Source organism: Physella acuta, unplaced genomic scaffold (genome assembly GCF_028476545.2).
Source record: "Physella acuta isolate Inbredline_101_S28 unplaced genomic scaffold, ASM2847654v3 ptg000301l, whole genome shotgun sequence".
NCBI lineage: Eukaryota > Metazoa > Mollusca > Gastropoda > Physidae > Physella > Physella acuta.
In genome coordinates, this window is record NW_026731820.1 from 186,189 (window position 1) to 208,003 (window position 21,815).

A 21,815-nucleotide genomic window follows, 5' to 3' on the forward strand; every position below is an offset into this window, starting at 1 on the left:
ATTCATTGCATAATATCGCAACGTTATATGCATTATATTCTGCATCTATTTATACTTGATTGATTAAAAACAAATTAAACATTTAACTAAGCCAAAGTTTGTCACATTCCATTGCTATCAGGTCTTGACCTACGTGCCAAGTTTGAAACAATTCTGGCCCATACATCAGTAACGACAGAGGAATATATTAAATTAAATCGAAGCTTATAAAACATAATTATTATTAAAAAATATAATAATTGCCGAGCAGATTGCCATTGAACCATTAAGCACACAGCTCAGTTTGGTATTATCTGACAGAGGAGTGGCCCTAATTGGAGGTGACTGGCTGTATTGTGTCCAAAGACTGGACTCTAAGGATGGGAGGTGACCCACTGTATTGTGTCCAAAGACTGGACTCTAAGGATGGGAGGTGACCCACTGTATTGTGTCCAAAGACTGGGGATGGGAGGTGACCCACTGTATTGTGTCCAAAGACTGGACTCTAGGGATGGGAGGTGACCCACTGTATTGTGTCCAAAGACTGGGGATGGGAGGTGACCCACTGTATTGTGTCCAAAGACTGGACTCTAGGGATGGGAGGTGACCCACTGTATTGTGTCCAAAGACTGGACTCTAGGGATGGGAGGTGACCCACTGTATTGTGTCCAAAGACTGGGGATGGGAGGTGACCCACTGTATTGTGTCCAAAGACTGGACTCTAAGGATGGGAGGTGACTGACTGTATTGTGTCCAAAGACTGGACTCTAGGGATTGAAGTTGAGGTTGTGGGTTGAGGTATATTAAGATGTGGTTTGTTCAGTGATGTGTGGAAGTGAAAGAGGGACCCATCCAAGTGTGCCATAGACTCTATCTCTTGTATCTAAGGTGAAATGTATGTGGTCAGTGTATGGTACATACAACTAGGTTACGCTATTCATTGTTGTGACATTGGCACCATCGGAAGACAAATACCATGTATTTGACCTACTGTATTTCATTAGTAAGATATGGCTGTTTACTTATCTTACAATATGTCCACGGAGACTTTTCTCCGCTCTTCTCGACAGTTTAAACTGGAGGTAATGGATGCGTGGAAGGGTGGTCTTAGATAAGTATAGCTAGTTTTTGATCATTTTGTTCAACGTCTGAGCAATATATGATCCCTAATAGAGATGAGGTGCACAGTTTTCATTTTCATCTGGATATTTTTAAACAGGCATACCAAATTTTTATCATAGTCAGAAGACCGAGAATCAAATTTTGATAGGTTTAAACACTTGGACGAAATAATTCATTACGGTGTCGATTTAGCTTATATTTCACAAGACTGCAAGTGAATTAGCTAGCGATTTTCTATTTAAATTAAAGTAAAATAATATTTGAACAGATTATTTAGAATAAAATCAGATGAACAGTCATTTAAGGGTTTTAGTGTTCTTGTAACATATAACAAAAAGCACTGATACACTTTTTTATTTTATTACTAATTGGATTCTTTTGTATTTCTTACAACTATTTGGAAAAGTTGTATCCCTTGATTTCGTTGCTTTTCTAAATAAGGGAAGTAACCAATAAAATTTGTTGTTCAATGTAAAACAATGCTGTTGTTCAAACTGCAATGTGTTTAAACTTATTAAACAATAATATAATTGTTAAATCGTTTCTTAACTATTACAATTATACACTTAGGCCACTTATTAACGTATATGTATTATCAATTGTAATTACAACATGGATGTCCCACTGTAAGTGTAAAAGGGGGGGGGGGGCGTTATGCATTATCTACAAGTGTGTCATGCTATATTGACACCGTACACCCTGACACCTTACACCCTGACACCTTACACACTGACATCTTACACACTGACACCTTATACCAGACCTGACACCTTACACCCTGACACCTTACACACTGACACCTTATACCAGACCTGACACCTTATACCAGACCTGACACCTTACACCCTGACACTTTACACCCTGACACCTTTCGCTGGATCTGACACCTTATGCAAGGCCTGACACCTTAAACACTGACACCTTAAACCAGACCTGACACCTTACACACTGACACCTTAAACCTTACACACTGACACTGTATACCAGATTTGACACCTAACCCACTGACACCTTACCCACTGACACCTTACACACTGACACCACACCCTGACACCTTACACTCTGACACCTTACACATTGACACCTTACACCCAAATACCTTTCGCTGGATCTGACACCTTACGCAAGGCCTGACACCTTACACGCTGACACCTTATGGCAGACCTGACACCTTACACACTGACACTTTATATCAGACCTGACACCTTACACACTGACACCTTAAACCAGGGGTTCCCAACCTTTTTTTTACTCTAGAGCACATTCTAAAATATCGGTAGGGTGGCGGGCACCACCTATTTTAAATCGACAAACTCCTTCCAGAGGCGTAGCGACCCTTCCCGTCACCCGGGGACAAAACTGTCGATTTGCACCCCCCCCCCCCCCTCAAATTTTCGATTTCCATCCCCTTCAACCTTTCAATAATGTTTATGAAAAAAATTCTGTCTCTGTCGAATAGTGAGAGGCGGGCACATACGAATCGTTCGGCGGGCGCCATGGCGCCCGTGGGCACGGGGTTGGGAACCCCTGCCTTAAACCTTACACACTGACACCTTATATCAGACCTGACACCTTACACACTGACACCTTACACACTGACACCTTACACACTGACACCTTACACACTGACACCTTACACACTGACACCTTACACACTGAAACATTACACACTGACACCTTACACACTGACACCTTACACACTGACACCTTACACACTGACACCTTACACACTGACACATTATACCAGACCTGACACCTTTATATCAGCCATGTTGCCTAAACACATTGGATTAAGCCATTTCGTTCTTCTAAGTCTGAGACCACAAATTGTTTATACATATCCTCTTCCACCCATCCACCCACACCCACCCCCACCCCCACCCGATTACATCTTTTCCCAATTGTAATATATTTAACACAATGTACTCTCATTTCAGACGATCGTCTCCATGTTGTCAGTGCCGGCCATCTTCTACAGGCCTAAAGGGAGGGAAGAAGATTCCGATGCCGCCAGGGAAAAGTTTATGGTGCCTGAGAGCGATCACCTCACCTACCTCAACGTCTACCAGCAGTGGAAGAGAAACGGGTAGGATTTGAACCCTAACCGTCTGTGTTGATCTCACTTTAGGCTTTAGCCCTAGCCCACCTGTGTGGAAAAAATAATTACTCTTACACTTTTAAACCTGGCAGATGAAGTAGAGTTTATCTGTTTCTGTAACCTTGGCATATAAAGATATAAAGGGATAGTGTGGTCGCTATTATGCCAAGCTGCCTTCACTTTCTTAACGTGAGACATCCATCAGAGGGAGGCAAAGTAAAGAATCCTCTTTAGACCTAGTGATCTATTGGACAGAAGAAGTAGAGTTCATATGTTTCTTGAAGGGGAGGTGTGGTCATCACTTTGCCCCGTCGCCTTTACTTTCCCTAATATGAGTTAGAGTTAGGTACCCATCAGAGCTGAGCGGACTCAGGTATAACCTACAGACTTGATATCGGGATCTGAACTCGAGACTTTTGGTTAGCAGTCATGTAATCTACTGTCCGACCATACACTTTAAAAATAAAAAATAAAACAACGAGCAATACTGCTATTATTAGGTCACGTGATCATTAGATCCCATGACTGATCCACTCAGTTGATGTTTTTATATCTCCTCAGGTACTCTTCATCGTGGTGTAACGAACATTTTATTCACGTCAAAGCTATGAGAAAGGTAAGCAAACACATTATTGCTCAGATAGTAACCTATTACATTTGGCACTAATAGGCGTGTTGCTGTTTATTGTAATCATGGTTAATAAAGTAACCTGTTACAATTGGTGCTAACAGGTGTGACGTTGTTTATTGTAACCATTGCTTAGGTCAGGGGTCTCCAAACTACGGCCCGCGGGCCGGATGCAGCCCATGAAGTCCTCTCATCCGGCCCGCGGAGATCCTTTTCTCCCAGGAAAAACCGTTTGTTGGTGATGGCTGAAGAACTTTGCGCAGAAAAAATCAAAGACATGCCTGGAAGTAACTGGCCCCCGAACTGAAATTTGATAGTTAATGCGGCCCTCGGACTGAAAAGTTTGGAGACCCATGGCTTAGGTTATTAGCTTAGTTGGAGTTGTTCAACAGTGTACCCTCAGAGACTGTTGTAAATCAAACCCATTTTTAAAATATTCATTTTAAAGTTTCCTATTAATATTTTCACCGATTATCGCAAATGAAGTAAAGCTCACCTGATTTAGTTACCTTGTGTGATAAAGAGATATTTAGTTCTGCTCTGCCACCTTTACTTTACCTAAAGTAAGTCAGGTACCCATTAGAGCTGGGTGGACTCAGGCTGGAGTTGAGAATTTGACCATGTTAGATGTGCTCATTAACATTCAAGAATTAACTTGTATTGTTTTTGCTGTATTTTAAAACAAATTGTTTCAAGAACACATTTTTAAAATGTATGCATGTGTTCCCCTATCCCATTGTTCCCCCACCCTTTTGATCCCCCACCTCCATGTTCCCCCACCCTCGTTCCCCCACCCCCATGATCCCCCCTTGATCCCCCACCTCCTTGTTCCCCCACCCCCTTGTTCTCCCACCCCCTTGTTCTTCCACCCCTTTGATCCCCCATCCCCCATTCCCTTGTTCCCCAACACCTTTGATCCACCTCCCCCTTGTCCCCCACCCCCTTGTTCCCCCACCCCCTTGTCCCCCCACACCTTTGATCCCCCCACCCCTTGTCCCCCACTCCCATTTTTCCCCCACCTCCATGTTCCCTCACCCCTTTGATCCACCACCTCTATGTCCCGTACCCCCCCCCCCCCCCCCCCCCCCCCCCAGGTGAGAGAGGTCCAGCAGCAACTGCGAGAGATCATGGAGCAGCAGAAGATGGACCTGATCTCCTGTGGCACCGAGTGGGACATCATCAGGAAGTGTATCTGCTCGGCTTACTTCCATCAGGCTGCCAGGCTTAAGGTTAGACAACTCTTCTAAACTTTGCCTCCAAAAATGATCTAAAAAAAAAACAACAGAACAAACAAAATATGTTTGTTCTGCATTTTTACATTAAAAACCCATTTATGCATTATAAGCAACATAGTTTTACATTTTATAAATGTATTTTAAGTTACTTGTATTAAAAAAAAAATAAGCAGGGTATAGAACCTTTATTTCAAACAATATGTACTTGTCCCCTCAGGGTAAAGTACTGTTAAAAAACGAATACACTAAATTAATTTCATGAGTTGTCTCTCTTTCTATCTATCTGATTATATTTTCCATCTCAATTTTGAAAACAATGTAATATGACATTTGTCTACAAAAATTTTTTTTATAAATGTTTTGTTGTGAACAAGTCAATAATGAACAAAATGTATTATGTTGTGTTGTACAGGGCCTGGGTGAGTACGTGAACACACGTACAGGTATGCCGTGTCACCTCCACCCCACCAGTGCTCTGTTTGGTATGGGCTACACACCTGACTACATCGTCTACCACGAGCTTGTCATGACCTCTAAGGTAAGCTTGGATTCATTGACCTTGTCATGACCTCTAATGTAAGCTCGGAATCATTGACCATGACCTCTAAGGTAAGCTTGGACTCATTTACCCTGACCTCCTCATGACCTCAAATGCAAGGTTGGACTAATTGACCTTGAACTCGACATGTCCTCTAAGGTAATTGGAGTCATTGACCTTGACCTCATTGTGACAACTTAGACTAATGTAATCTTTGAATCAATGAGCTTGTCATGACCGCAAACGAAAAGTTGGAATCAATGACCATGACCTTTTCATCATGACCTTTTCATGAAAGGTAAGGTTGGAATCATTGACCTTGTCATGACCTCTAAGGTAAGCTGGAATCATTTACCGTGACCTTGTCATAACCTCTAAGGTAAGGTTGGAATCTTTGACCTGTTCATGACCTCTAATGTAAGCTTCAAATAATTGACCATGAACTTGCCAATTTCTTTCTATATACATGTCTAATAGTTTAAATCAATAAATATAGTCAGCACTATGCCCAGTCACCTTTAATTACCTTAACGTACATCAGGTACTCATAAGAGCTGGGTGGTCCCGGGGGTGTCTTGTAGACTTAGTTTTGAGACCCAAACTTTAGACATATATGTTAACACTCAAGAATTCTATTTCCCGACCATGGCGTCCCATGTACTCATGGTTTTTGTTAATAATGTGCTATTACAGTGTGGATATAATATGTGGTTGTTAATTATGTGTGTTACTGATGAGTGTTAATGATGTATGTTTATGAAATGTTCTACTTATATATGGATCGGCAGTGTTAAAGATGTGGTGTGTTAATGAGTTAATGATGCGTGATGATATATGTTAATGTCAGGAGTTAATGATGTTTTATCATCAGCATCATCTTTACCTATTTATTAGATGGGTCAGGTGAAGTAGAGTGAATCTGTTTCAGTGACCCTGGCAATGCAAGGGGATAGTGTGGTAATCACTATCACCAGTCGCCTTTGCTCCCCTAACGTGTGTGTTAACTGTGTGTTACAGACGTGTGTTAAAGACATGTGTTAAAGACGTGTGTTACTGATGTGCTGTATTATTATTATTACTATGTGGATGTGTTTCCTCTTCTCCCTGTAGGAGTACATGCAATGTGTGACTGCTGTGGACGGCCACTGGCTGGCAGAGTTAGGTCCCATGTTCTACAGCATCAAGGACGCTTCCAAGTCACGGCAGGTGAGAGAGTTAAGCCCCATAACTTAGTAACTGTAGTGATGACTGAAGAGAGTTAAGTCCCTTGTCTGCATTGCGGAATTTTAGTTCTTATTGAACTTATTGCAAAGCTATTCAACTTATTTTTAAAATTACATAATTTGTAGTCTATTTGTCACATATCTTAACCTGGCCCACACCCCTTCGGGTCATCACACATCACCAACTGGAGGTGAATGACTTCATTGGCCAGTTGTCTTTCAGTGATATAATTTTAAACATAACATTAATTTTTATTTATGTAAATTAGGTTTTGTGTTGATATTTTGAAAATAAAATCCAAACCTAATGGGTAGGGCATTTTACGTTACAGTGAAGCCATTTTAAATAGAACTGTAGTGTAAGAAAGAAACCGAGACTTCTGTACTGTTGCTGTCCGTAATGGGAAGTAATAAAGGTGAAAAACAATGAGATAAGGAAAGTAATTCGAAGTACAGTAGGATATCTTTTACTCATAAACCTGCCCGCCTTTGTAATTTAATATTACATATTTGTTTCTGGTATTTCCGCCGAAAATAATCTTTTTAAACCGCTGCTGATAATTTGAAGTGTGTAACATGTCAAGCCACACTATAATGCTGCCATATGCATACACAGAAACGCATTAGCTTTCTTTCATTGTCCTTTTGAAGTGCTGAGCCGGCCCCTTGATCAATCATACTTACCTGGCACAGGAGGCACCTTGATCAGCAAGGCGGTCCTCCCAGGGCGAGGCCTGCACATTGCACTTCGTGTGGGTTGACCCCTGCGATCACCCCAAATGTGGGTGACTCGGGTGCGTAATTTTTTCGTAGGGGGGACTGCGTTCGCGCTATCCCCTGTCATACTCCTAATGCAGGGGTCGGCAACCTTTTGAGACAGAAGAGCCAAAAGTTACCATTTATAAAATGTCCCAGCTTTTAAAGAGCCGCACAGATTTTAATTTCAATATTATCATATGTGATTAGGATTATATATATATATATATATATATATATATATATATATATATATATATATATATATATATATATATATATATATATATATATATATATATATATATACAGAGGCGTAGCGAGGGGGGGGGGCGGGGGGGGGACATATGTCCCCGGGCGCCGACCTTAAGGGGGGCGCCAAATTGAAAGTTTGAGGGGGGGGGGGTGCAAATGAAAAGTTCGAGGGCGGGGGGGGGGGTGCAAATCGAAAGTTTGAGGGGGGTGCAAATGAAAAGTTCGAGGGGGGGGGGGGTGCAAATCGAAAGTTTGAGGGGGGGGGTGCAAATCGAAAATTTGCTCCCGAGGGGGGCGCCAAATTGAAAGTATGTCCCCGGGCGCCGGGAAGGGTCGCTACGCCTCTGTATATATATATATATATATATATATATATATAGGTGTGTGTCTGATTGTCTTTAATTCATCACTACACCTTTCATCCGATCGCCATGAAACTTTAGGAATTTGTTGAGAATACTCCTGAGAAGTATTTAAAATTCGCAGTGGTGGCGCCCCTGAAGGGAGCGATTCGGCTTATAAAATTAAAGGTCGATTGCGGATTGACACATTCCAACCGATCGTCATGAAACTTTGAGGAGTTGATTAGAACACTCCAGGGGAGGTTTCTGCAACAAACATGTTTTTTTTTAAATTTCGCAAGGGCGGCGCCTTGGGAGGGTGCGGTATATTAAAAAAGTCGGATGCAGTTCGACACCGTTCATCCAAAGAGCCCCGGGATCACCTGTGAGCACTATGGCGTCTACGTTAGTTTAAAAAAAAGCTATACACTAAAGACACGATGGGCAACAGTAATTGTTGACTTAATCGAATCAGGCGCGCCGGCAGGGAGCGATTTGGCGTCCCGAGCTTACCCGTGAGCACCATGGCGCCTAGATTCATTTGCAATACAATGGGTCGCACACTAAATGGGTCGCTCTACAGGGTGCAATTTGGGGCCCAGGGCTATCCCGCGAGCACTACGCGCCTACGTTAGTTTTAAAGAGCACCCAACAATATTGATAATGCGGCACACGACATTCGTTGATTAAACCGAGCTGGGGCTGTACATTGCGCCCCTGCGATAGTGTAATTGGGTTCAAAAGAGCGCCACTTTCCGTCCCCGGCGCTTAGGCGTTGAGTGATTAACTGTAATATTACAGTTAGTGATTAACTTGCATTCAAGGCTTTCATTCAGCACGCCTTATGGCGAGCTGGGCGGTAGTGTAGGTAAACCCGTGCCCCGATAAATATTATCCAAGCACGGGCATTGTTTACATTTAAATAACTCAGTTTTAGACACCAAGGAAGTAGCCTACATTGAATAAACCGGGAGTGATCTCCCCTAAACTTTCTCGAATATTCTAATATAACACTACGAGGGATGGTAACTCAGGACATAGACAATATTTGTTATCCATTTTTAATTACTTAAACTTTTTATAATAGAATAGAATCTCGTAAAAAAAAGAATTGCACACCAAGTGAACGCCAAATGTAATGTGCATAATAGTGCGTGAAATCATTAGTACTTTATACATTCACAAGCGTTTTTTTTTTTTTTGAGAAATCGGAAATAGCGTAAATTACTACTTCAGGTCGACGGAAATTACTCAAAATTTGAAAGAAAGCAGGAAATTAGATCTTTTATTTACATGTGAAATTTCATTTATCTATCTGAAATAGTAGTCAAATTATAGGCTAGTGAAAAATTCAAAGTAGAAAATGTTCCACTTTCGGTTATCGGAAATCAATCAAATGTTGATACGTAACTACGATTTTAATATAATACTTATATATGAAATTTCATCAACCTAGCTGTAACGATACTCACATACACACAGACATACGGACAAGATTGCAAAACTATGTTTTTCGGTCTCAGAGAGCACTAAAACATCGAGATTTGCAAAAATGTCGATCTTTTTTGCACGATTACAAGACTTTCTTTATACTTCGTATATAAGAGAAAGTAAAAATGGAGTAACTAAATATTCTAATATAATTGCGAGTGTTTATTGTTTATATTTATTATTATATCATTCATTACTGATTGTTGCAGACTAATATTTTCATGGGTTTTAAAATTAAAATAAAATAATTATTGATATTTATGCTTGGAGCTGAAGAGCCGCACCTTGACATCAAAAGAGCCGCATGCGGCTCGCGAGCCGCAGGTTGCCGACCCCTGTCCTAATGAAATGATTGGAAAGCCACAACTAGCACCTCTGTTGTTACAATGGTCAGCGCCCGCATGCCGAATAAGAACATTGTTGGCACTGCGAAATGAGGAACTTATTGAAAGTGCACCGACCATGTTCGAAAATAGATCGCAATTTTTGCCGAGCGGGTTTAGCACAGCTGTTTTTGCAGGAATGTAAAGTAAAAAAGTAAAGTCGCTATTCTATCGAGGAGAATACATGCGTAGCTCATGGCGAAATCTAAGTGCCGCATTTTGTTAATAAATTTAACCAATCTACGCCCTTTACCAATAATAATAATAGTAAAGCTCCTTTGGTATTTTGATCAGAAACCTTTTACCACACAATATGTTGATGACTAAAGAACTTAATGATTGTGATGTATGCAATCTGATGATTAATTAACTAAAGATTTTATATTTCAATAATATTTGTGTTGTGGTTTTGACTTGATTCATTATACCTTGAGCCTACTCAGCCTTAATAGGTACCCGTCACCAGTGCTGTATGTATAATGTTGTGTTTAAAACCAGGAGCGGAAGCGCCAGGAGGGGGAGGAGATGAAAGCCATGGAGGATGAGATGAAACGAGCTGAGGAATTAATTAAGGCAAGGAAGGAGCAGGACAGGACGCCAATCTCAGTTAGAAGGTGGGTTTACACCTGTGGTTCTACACCAGGTTTTTAAACCTGTTGTTTAAACCTGTTGTTTTAAACCTGTAGTTAAACCTTATTTTAAACCTGTTGTTTGAACCTGTAGTTTAAGCATATAATTTTAAACCTGTTGTTTTAAACCTGTTGTTTTATACCTGTTTTTAAACCAATCATTTGAAGGTTGTGGGTGCAGGTATATGCCGAGGGGTTTCTGGCAATTTATGAAGTACATATAACAATTTTACTAGCTGTTACCCATTTTTTAAATTTAATTTTACACTATTTTTTTTTAACTAGAATATAACTGGGTTAAAAGCTTACGTACAAAGATTCAGAATAATTTGACTTGACTTAGTCCTCTTTGCTCATTACGGAACATAGGGCCTCTACCATTTCCATAGAAAGGAAATGAAAATTTAAAGTTAGTTATTTAAAGTTGCCAAAAAAAAAATCTTAAACTGTTACACTTCAGAATTTTTTTTCTTCTTTCATTGCTGAAGTTGTCTTTATGATTTTTAAATCTTGCTGCAGCACTTTAAATAATAATCTGTTACAGATTTTATCATTTTTTTTTTCTGCAGTAGCTCCAAGATTGTTACACCTGGCCAAAGGGAGCCGGGCACCCCAGCACTGACCCCCAGACGCACCCCCAAGTTTGGGTTATGAGCTGACACCCCATCACCAACACCTCCATGTACTCTGAAGTTCCAGACTAGGAACCTGAACATGATGAATTCTTGTCATTTCATTTCTGCTGTAAATGCAGAATAACAGACTTTGTTTAGCCATGAAATCGGGATTGAGTATAAAACAAGTTAATTAAAAAGTCTAGTGACAATTTTAGCGCAATTTCCTTATGTTATCTAAAAATAGCTCTGTCGTAGCGTAAATCAAGAGCAGGGTTAGTAAAACCATTGGTTAAAATACATGTTTTATTTACAATAGAGTTACATGACTAAAAAACATTGCGCGCCTAGCTACTGAACGTGATGACGAAGCCATAGAACGTGATGGTGCAGCTATTGAACGTGATGACGCGTGTGGTGTGGTTGGAAAAAATGCCTACTAATTCGGTCCAAATTTTAATTAATTAAAAAACATTTTTGTGACCGAACGAAAGGATATTTTTGAAAACTTTCTTCGGCAATATTGTTCTAAATTATGGCAGGAATCGATTGGTACATGTTTCAAGTCGCTAAGTGGTCTGGTTGCCGAGATATGGGCCAAAAACTGCATTTTTTCGAGGTTTTTTGGCTTTTCCGGGAAATCCATGAAAGAAACCCAGAATTTTTATAGCCTATGTTCATCCTCGTAACTTGCTTAACATAATTGCTTTTGGAACTAGTCATCGATATTGCTTCGTTGAGGAGGAGATACGACTTAAAGCTGCGGACACACATCCATCCATTCATACATTCATACATTCATACATCCAGAAATGACGGGTTAATAAACGCAATTCTCCAGAATGGAAATTGCGCTAAAAAACTTACTGAACTTTCTAGGGAGGTTTCAATATACAGGTGAACCTTGACTGAACCTCAGCCAACCTGTTCAGGTTATGTGACACTGTAAGTTATGCAACTTGTTTGGTTGTTGTCAAAATGTGGATGTGAAAAATGTGGACACAATTTTTCAATCCATGTCATGTAATCTACATTGTATGATAATGATTAACTCCTAACTGGGAAATAATTTTTGTTATGAAGCAAGGGAGATAAACATAAATTTACTTAAAGTTTAAAGAGAGTTATTTACCTTGTTTTATTTTTAAAATTAAAAATAAATTGTGTAGCAGTTTGTTCATCTGAATAAAAAAAAAAAATTAATAAATGTTTTTGTGTTTGGTAAATAATGCTTTTAAATTGTTAGGTGCTAGAAGAATATAAATGCTAGAATATGCCATTAACTTTTTAACATGGTTTTTTGTTGTTGTTAAAGACTGTTTTTCATTCAAAAATTGAATGAAAAAGTATTAGAGCTATGTAAACCTAGGTAAGCAAATACTGTATGACATTTCTGAGACTTTAAGAGTTGTGTTGATTACAATAATAGACAGAGAATTTGAATATTATAGATCGGGAGAATGTGCTTGAGGCTGTATTATGGGGTGTGTATGTGTGGGTGGTGATGTGTGGTTTGTGATGTAAGTAGCACCAGATGTCAGTCATTTTCTGTGTGTCCTGCTAATTAGGTGTGGCCATTGTTGCGTGTGGGTGGTGATTTGTATGCATACATTATTTTTTATAATGAAGATTTCATTAAACTTTTAAGTTTTTAAAAGTTTTTTTTTTAAATATTGTTATGTATTTCATAATGTTGGCATGTGATGTTAATTGGTGAGCTGATATCAAGTGAACATTTGCCAACTCGGAAAATTAAAAAGGGGGGGGGGGGGGGGGGGGGGGTAGGAAGAAAGCTGTCTATATAATCCCTTCATACACTGAATGCTGAGAAACAACCACTCTACTTCATCTATCATAAGGATCATTACATTTTCTGAAAGTCATTTGAAAGATAGTTTACCAATTTTTCTTAATAAAATAGATGCTCTATCTGTACACCTATAGACATAAATAAAACACAAACTTCTTATTAACACAATACTGATGTTAGTTTATGAGACAATAAAGATTAGACAAAATAATGGACAATTAAACTGAGTTGTGGTAGTGATATTTGGCAATCCTTAAGAATTTTTAGGGAACTGGATATTTTTTAAGGTTTATCACAGTTGGTAATTAAGTTATTGCATAATTTTTTTATTGTGTAATTATCAAGTCACATTTGATCAAGTCAATGTCTTAACACGGACAACACCTACACCAGCATGTGGTCCAATTGGTTGTCAAGTTTTGGTGTTCAGCAGTGTGTTTGTGTCAGGAGTGTGTGTTATCAGTAGTGTGTATGTGTGTTGTTAACATTTTGTTTGTATGCTGTCAGCAGCATGTTTGTGTGTTGCTAGCAGTGTGTTTGTGTCAGGAATGTCTGTTGCTAGCAGTGTGTTTGTGTCAGGAATGTGTTGTCAGCAGTGTGTTTGTGTGTTGTTAGCTGTGTTTGTGTGTTGTTTACAGTATGTTGTAAGCTGTGTGTTTGTATGTTGTCAGCTGTGTCTTGCGTTTGTGTGTTGTCAGTAGTCTGTATGTTGTCAGCAATGTGTAGTCAGCTACGTGTTCGTACAGCTGAATGCCACTCTGCTTCTATGGTTTCAAGTATCCCTGCAATAACCAAGAAATTCCTTCTCTGACCTACTTCGTGATATGCACCGATGTGCAGCGGCTCAGCAAACATGCAGGATGTTTTTATCATCGTCTTTGTTGTAAAAGATACGCCTATATATATAACTACACACTAAGTCAACGACAAACAGGTTGAACCCCGCCCCCCCCCCCCATTCCTTTTTTACCCTCTACTTCCGGCTTACTAAGCTAATGCGCATTAACTACTTCATTATCCCGTGTTAGACAAAGAGGGTCACACGTTTATAACATGACCATAGACAGCAGGGGTCACACGTTCATAACATGACCCTAGACAACAAGGGTCACACGGTTTATAGGTGACATTAACTCGACTTGCCCGCATAACATGCATATGTGTTATCTTTTCCTGCTCAGGGCTTCTCAAGTGTGACACATGGCATTTATCAGCGAAATGTGGGTCCAGCGTCTCGCGACGACGGTGGTTTTGAGTGTGTGATGTTTTTCCAGTCACCTCTTCGGTGGGGCTCTGCCTTTCCTTTCCCAAGAAAGTCTATTCGCGCTCCCCCCCCCCCCCCCCCCCCCCGCCCCGAACGAAACGTAATTTATATAGAAGATATATATGTTACCAGTTACCGCCCCCCCCCCCCCGGAAAATTAAATCCGCCCCCCTCCCCCAACATTTTTTTAAAGTGCCCCCCCCCCCCTGGAAAAAAAGTCTGAAAGAAACACTGGTGATGTTAATGTTCTAGACTTGCTTCAATGTGAATGGTGTTCTAATCAAGGGGACTCGCTCATGAATTTGCTTATTTTTTGAGTGATGCGTCTTTAACATTGAGAACAAAATATTTAGTGCAAATGGGGACACCTTTTTACTTTCTCGTATATACGAAGTATAGAGAAAGTCTTGTAATGGTGCAAAAAAAAAAAAAATCGAGATTTTTACAAATCTCGACGTTTTACATCTCACTGATACGGAAAAACATAATTTTGCAATCTTGTCCGTATGTCTGTGTGTGTGTGTAAACACGATAACTTGAGTACCGTTACAGCTAGGTTGATGAAATTTCATATATAAGTATTTTATCAAAATCGTAGATCCGTATCAACTTTTGAGCGATTTCCGATAACCGGAAGTGGTACTTTTTCTGCTTTGAATTTTTTAAAAACCTATAACTTGAGTACTATTTCAGATAGATAAATGAAATTTCACATGTAAGTAAAAGATCTAAATCTCTACCTTCTGTCAAATTCTGAATAATTTTCGTTAACTGTAAGTACTAATTTTCGCTATTTCCGATTTCTCAAAAAACGCATGTAAATTCATAAAGTACTAATAAAATTGCGCACTATTATGCACATCTTTATTTGGCGTTCACTTGGTGTTCATTTTTTTGTCTACGAGATTTTATTCTATTTTTAAAACTTTAAGTATTTAAAATGGATTAAAAAACATGTCTATAGCCCGAGTTCCCATCCCCTGTTATTTTATATAAGAATATTCGAGAAAGTTTTGGGGAGATCACTCCCGGTTTATTTTTTTAGTTTTTTAGGATTTATCGTTTATTTTTGTGTTAAGTTTAAGTTAATTTTTTAAAAAAGTTTTAGGAATTGCAAATTATACTGCTTTATTATGGTTTCAAAAGAAAGATATATTTAGCTTTGAAATATTTAACTGCGTCGATTATACATAGCTATACACAATATTTTTATGTGTGAATTTTCTAGAGTCCTTGCTTGAATGAAAAAAAAACAAGTAAAAATTGCTTCAGCAAGAAATTGTCATAAATCAACCTGGATTTTCCCGTTTTTCTTTTGTGACTTGACGTCCCAGAGTCCACCCAGCTTTAATGAGTACCTGTCTCAAGTTTATGAAAGTACATGTAGCTGGACAAACTATACCTACATACGCTGTGGTCATATAAACTGGCGAATTCTACTTTACCTGCCCATTGACCATCAGGTTCAAAAAGGGTTACTTTTTTTCTTTTTACACCTATGTTAAAAATATCTTCCCAAAAATAATTTCTGAATAAATTTTCATATATAAAAACAAAACAACGAATGCATGTCCCACTACAATCTTCCCATGTTGCATATTGTCTTGTAAAAGCAGATATTGAATCTGTGAATCGAAATCCTAATAATGATAAAAACAAACATCGATTTTATGTACTACTATAATATTCCCATGTTGCATATTGAATCTGTGAATCGAAATCCTAATAATGATAAAAACAAACATCGATTTCATGTACTACTATAATATTCCCATATTGCATATTAAATCTGTGAATCGAAATCCTAATAATGATAAAAACAAACATCGATTTCATGTACTACTATAATATTCCCATGTTGCATATTAAATCTGTGAATCGAAATCCTAATAATGATAAAAACAAACATCGATTTCATGTACTACTATAATATTCCCATGTTGCATATTAAATATGTGAATCGAAATCCTAATAATGATAAAAACAAACATCGATTTCATGTACTACTATAATATTCCCATGTTGCATATTAAATCTGTGAATCGAAATCCTAATAACGATAAAAACAAACATCGATTTCATGTACTACTATAATATTCCCATGTTGCATATTAAATATGTGAATCGAAATCCTAATAATGATAAAAACAAACATCGATTTCATGTACTACTATAATATTCCCATGTTGCAGATTAAATCTGTGAATCGAAATCCTAATAATGATAAAAACAAACATCGATTTCATGTACTACTATAATATTCCCATGTTGCATATTGAATCTGTGAATCGAAATCCTAATAATGATAAAAACAAACATCGATTTCATGTACTACTATAATATTCCCATGTTGCATATTAAATATGTGAATCGAAATCCTAATAATGATAAAAACAAACATCGATTTCATGTACTACTATAATATTCCCATGTTGCATATTAAATATGTGAATCGAAATCCTAATAATGATAAAAACAAACATCGATTTCATGTACTACTATAATATTCCCATGTTGCATATTAAATCTGTGAATCGAAATCCTAATAATGATATAAACAAACATCGATTTCATGTACTACTATAGTATTCCCATGTTGCATATTAAATCTGTGAATAGAAATCCTAATAATGATAAAAACAAACATCGATTTCATGTACTACTATAATATTCCCATGTTGCATATTAAATCTGTGAATCGAAATCCTAATAATGATAAAAACAAACATCGATTTCATGTACTACTATAATATTTCCATGTTGCATATTAAATCTGTGAATCGAAATCCTAATAATGATAAAAACAAACATCGATTTCATGTACTACTATAATATTCCCATGTTGCATATTAAATATGTGAATCGAAATCCTAATAATGATAAAAACAAACATCGATTTCATGTACTACTATAATATTCCCATGTTGCATATTAAATCTGTGAATCGAAATCCTAATAATGATAAAAACAAACATCGATTTCATGTACTACTATGATATTCCCATGTTGCATATTAAATCTGTGAATCGAAATCCTAATAATGATAAAAACAAACATCGATTTCATTTACTACTATAATATTCCCATGTTGCATATTAAATCTGTGAATCGAAATCCTAATAATGATAAAAACAAACATCGATTTCATGTACTACTATAATATTCCCATGTTGCATATTAAATCTGTGAATAGAAATCCTAATAATGATAAAAACAAACATCGATTTCATGTACTACTATAATATTCCCATGTTGCATATTAAATATGTGAATCGAAATCCTAATAATGATAAAAACAAACATCGATTTCATGTACTACTATAATATTCCCATGTTGCATATTAAATCTGTGAATCGAAATCCCAATAATGATAAAAACAAACATCGATTTCATGTACTACTATAATATTCCCATGTTGCATATTAAATATGTGAATCGAAATCCTAATAATGATAAAAACAAACATCGATTTCATGTACTACTATAATATTCCCATGTTGCATATTAAATCTGTGAATCGAAATCCTAATAATGATAAAAACAAACATCGATTTCATGTACTACTATAATATTCCCATGTTGCATATTGAATCTGTGAATCGAAATCCTAATAATGATAAAAACAAACATCGATTTCATGTACTACTATAATATTCCCATATTGCATATTAAATCTGTGAATCGAAATCCTAATAATGATAAAAACAAACATCGATTTCATGTACTACTATAATATTCCCATGTTGCATATTAAATCTGTGAATAGAAATCCTAATAATGATAAAAACAAACATCGATTTCATGTACTACTATAATATTCCCATGTTGCATATTAAATCTGTGAATCGAAATCCTAATAATGATAAAAACAAACATCGATTTCATGTACTACTATAATATTTCCATGTTGCATATTAAATCTGTGAATCGAAATCCTAATAATGATAAAAACAAACATCGATTTCATGTACTACTATAATATTCCCATGTTGCATATTAAATATGTGAATCGAAATCCTAATAATGATAAAAACAAACATCGATTTCATGTACTACTATAATATTCCCATGTTGCATATTAAATATGTGAATCGAAATCCTAATAATGATAAAAACAAACATCGATTTCATGTACTACTATAATATTCCCATGTTGCATATTAAATCTGTGAATCGAAATCCTAATAATGATAAAAACAAACATCGATTTCATGTACTACTCAGGGGCGGAACTACAGTGCCGCCAGACCCCGCAATGCGGGGGGGCCCAGGACGATTGGGGGCCCAAAAATCCTGGTTAAATTATTTAAAAAAAAAATTTAAAAAAAAAGGTGGAGGTCGAGTTATCTTTCTTCTACAGTTACAAAAAACACGATAGTCGGTAAACGTCTTTGAGAAAAATGCACAGACTATATAGCTCGAGAGACCGCCAGACATAGATCTATAGACAACTTCAAAGACGTAGCTACCGTTCTTTTTTAGTGGCGTCGATTAGGAGAACAAAAAAGCATTGTTATATTGTTTACATTATAAAAATACATATCTATGATTGTGTGTTTAAACTACTGGCCTGAATTCTACAAAAAATATAATTATTTATTTTGATCTCATACATTTATAATTGCGTTCATTTCTACTTTAACAACTGTATCAATAAACTTGTAAAAGTTTAAGTTATCTCCCTTCAGCGAAGCATCTGAAATTTGACTGCCGGCACGCTTTGAAATCGGGCTGGGGAAACGTTGCGGCAAATATCCTGGCCTTCTAGACGACCGGAAAAAGTCGGCACTATTGATGTAGATGTTTATCGGCGCTTTCTTGTCCCCTTCCAATGAACCTTCCCAACTGTCTCCCCTCCCCCCTCTCACCCCCCCCCTAACCTCTACCCCTCACCTTACTCTTACAATAAGATGTAATGCATAGATTAACGAACCGTCTATGAACTACTGAACTGTAAACTGACCACTTCTGCACATTTTGTTAAAGACACTAGTCAGTAGTTTTTCATTTACCTGAAGAACAGGGGCGGAACTACAGTCCCGCCAGACCCCGCAATGCGCGGGGGGGGGGGGGGGGGGGAAGAGGGGGTAAGAGGGGGGCAGGCCGTTTAGGGGCCCACGGCTGACCAAAATTAATATTTTTTTAAATTTTGAATTTAAATTTCGTGCATTTTTGCCTTAATATTTGGTTTGTAAAAGAAAAACACTGTAGCTGCGGTACGATTATCTTTATTTTACAGTCACTATACCACGCTCTTCCGCAAAAGATAAAATCCTTTACACAAAGTACAGTGTAAAATATAGGCAACTTCAAATTTGAATGACTTCTTTGACTCGTTGCCCCCCCCCCCCCCCCTTTGATAGCTAAATAGAGGACACGTAACTGTTTGACCGATCCTCCAAAGTGTACTGTGGCGGATGGGGCAGGGGATGGGGACCAAAAAGGGGGTTCAAAAATTGTCGACAAATTTTTTACATATTCAAAAGAGTTATTTATAGTTGTATTTTTTAACCATCGTCAAGGCCGAGTACTATTTCCCTACAATCAAACACACGCTGTCGCCGGCAAAATTCTTTGTAAAAAACAACAAAGTCCATAGCACGAAAAGCCGCTACATATGAAATGGGCTTTCATGAATCGCGGTTTTTCTTTGCGGCATTTTGTTGTCTCTTTCAAGTTTTTTCCCGAGCCGAACCCTATCCCATCCCTCTTTCTCAACCTCACAAGTATCGAGGAGATAAATGTATCGTTTATGAACTAGATCTACTTCCTAACCGTACGATTCACCACTTCAGCACATTTTGTCAGACACTAGACAGCACTAGATCTAGTCAACAGATATTAATTTACTTTCATAGGATTAGGCACATCTAATTCACAAAACAGGGCAGGTAAGATTATTTTTTATATAATTATTTAGAAATTAATTAGAACGTTTAGAATTAATTGAACATTATTAATAGTCAATTACTATTTATAAATGACGTCATTGAGGTGGGTGTGTGTGAGGGTCTGGATTTTTGTTAGCCCCTCCCCCCCCCCTCCTTTCCTAAATCAGAAGGTTATCCAACGCGTGACCTGGCCACATACAGTTGTACATGTGAAAAACATTTTTCTCTCTATTATGCATTACTGCATCATTCACCCAATCGCCATGAAAACGTGGGAAGCTGTTGAGTACAGCCCCGCAAAGGTTTCTGTCATAGGCCTAACATTTGTACATATTTGAGTGGGGACGCCTAACGGAAATATGTGATTTAACGCCCGAAGATCCTGCATAAGCGGATGAGGTTACTACTTGAATACAACCGGCGGCAGTGTCATCCTGAGCGCATCACATATGAGCAAGTTGGCCCCCACAGACAGTCGTTTAAAAGTTCCCACAACACTAGGAATAAGTCTCGCTACAACACTCGATGACTAAATCTAATTAGGTGTCGCACCAATGTTTCATCCAGGGTAGACTGTTTTCGGGGAAGGGGAGGGGGGAGCTCTACCGGAAGAAACAATGTGTTGCACCCATCACCCGTGCAGTAATGTAACCGGCAGCTCAAAGAGCCCCGTGACTTCCCTGACTCCCCGCCGAGGGACTTACAGCATGCCTTGGCGTGTCTAGTTGGTAGTGTGGACAAACCCGCGCCCTAAGATCCAAGAAATGAACTGCCGACATTTGTTAACATTTAATTCAACTTCTGGAAAACAGGACACACGGTTGGTAACGTTTCGATGAAAGCCTCAATTTGGTGTGTTGGACTAGATTTAGAGAGTCCGTGCTTCTCACTTGGAAAACTGAAAGGGGCCAGCTCGTGTGTTGGAAAACCTCTGATTTATTCGTGTACCAGATGGATTTTTTTTTTAAATTTAGAGCGACCCTTGTTTTCCATATATATATATATATATATATATATATATATATATATATATATATATATATATATATATATATATATATATATATATATATATATATATATATATATATATATATATATATATATATATATATATATTATATACATATATATATCTAGGGGCCCAAAAAACATTCTGCGGGGGGGCCTGTTTTTTCTAGTTCCGCCACTGGTACTACTATAATATTCCCATGTTGCATATTAAATCTGTGAATAGAAATCCTAATAATGATAAAAACAAACATCGATTTCATGTACTACTATAATATTCCCATGTTGCATATTAAATATGTGAATCGAAATCCTAATAATGATAAAAACAAACATCGATTTCATGTACTACTATAATATTCCCATGTTGCATATTAAATCTGTGAATCGAAATCCTAATAATGATAAAAACAAACATCGATTTCATGTACTACTATAATATTCCCATGTTGCATATTAAATATGTGAATCGAAATCCTAATAATGATAAAAACAAACATCGATTTCATGTACTACTATAATATTCCCATGTTGCATATTAAATCT

General features: G+C 37.7%; 1 protein-coding gene and 1 non-coding gene across 3 annotated transcripts in view; both read left to right on the forward strand.

The window, feature by feature from the left end:
- Positions 1-12,275, forward strand: part of LOC131939914 (pre-mRNA-splicing factor ATP-dependent RNA helicase PRP16) — a 58,453-nt gene extending 46,178 nt beyond the window's left edge. For both annotated transcript variants that reach the window (XM_059298451.1, XM_059298450.1), the window contains exons 21-27: positions 3,039-3,187; positions 3,761-3,815; positions 4,922-5,056; positions 5,475-5,600; positions 6,711-6,806; positions 10,548-10,663; positions 11,248-12,275. In XM_059298451.1, coding sequence (XP_059154434.1) covers positions 3,039-3,187; positions 3,761-3,815; positions 4,922-5,056; positions 5,475-5,600; positions 6,711-6,806; positions 10,548-10,663; positions 11,248-11,332 — 762 coding nt within the window. In that variant the 3' untranslated portion in view covers positions 11,333-12,275. The remainder of the gene's footprint in view (positions 1-3,038; positions 3,188-3,760; positions 3,816-4,921; positions 5,057-5,474; positions 5,601-6,710; positions 6,807-10,547; positions 10,664-11,247) is intronic.
- On the forward strand, positions 7,500-7,663 carry LOC131939918 (U1 spliceosomal RNA). Its single transcript, XR_009386496.1, has one exon. It is a non-coding gene; the product is annotated as a U1 spliceosomal RNA (small nuclear RNA).
- Positions 12,276-21,815: the final 9,540 nt, after the last annotated feature.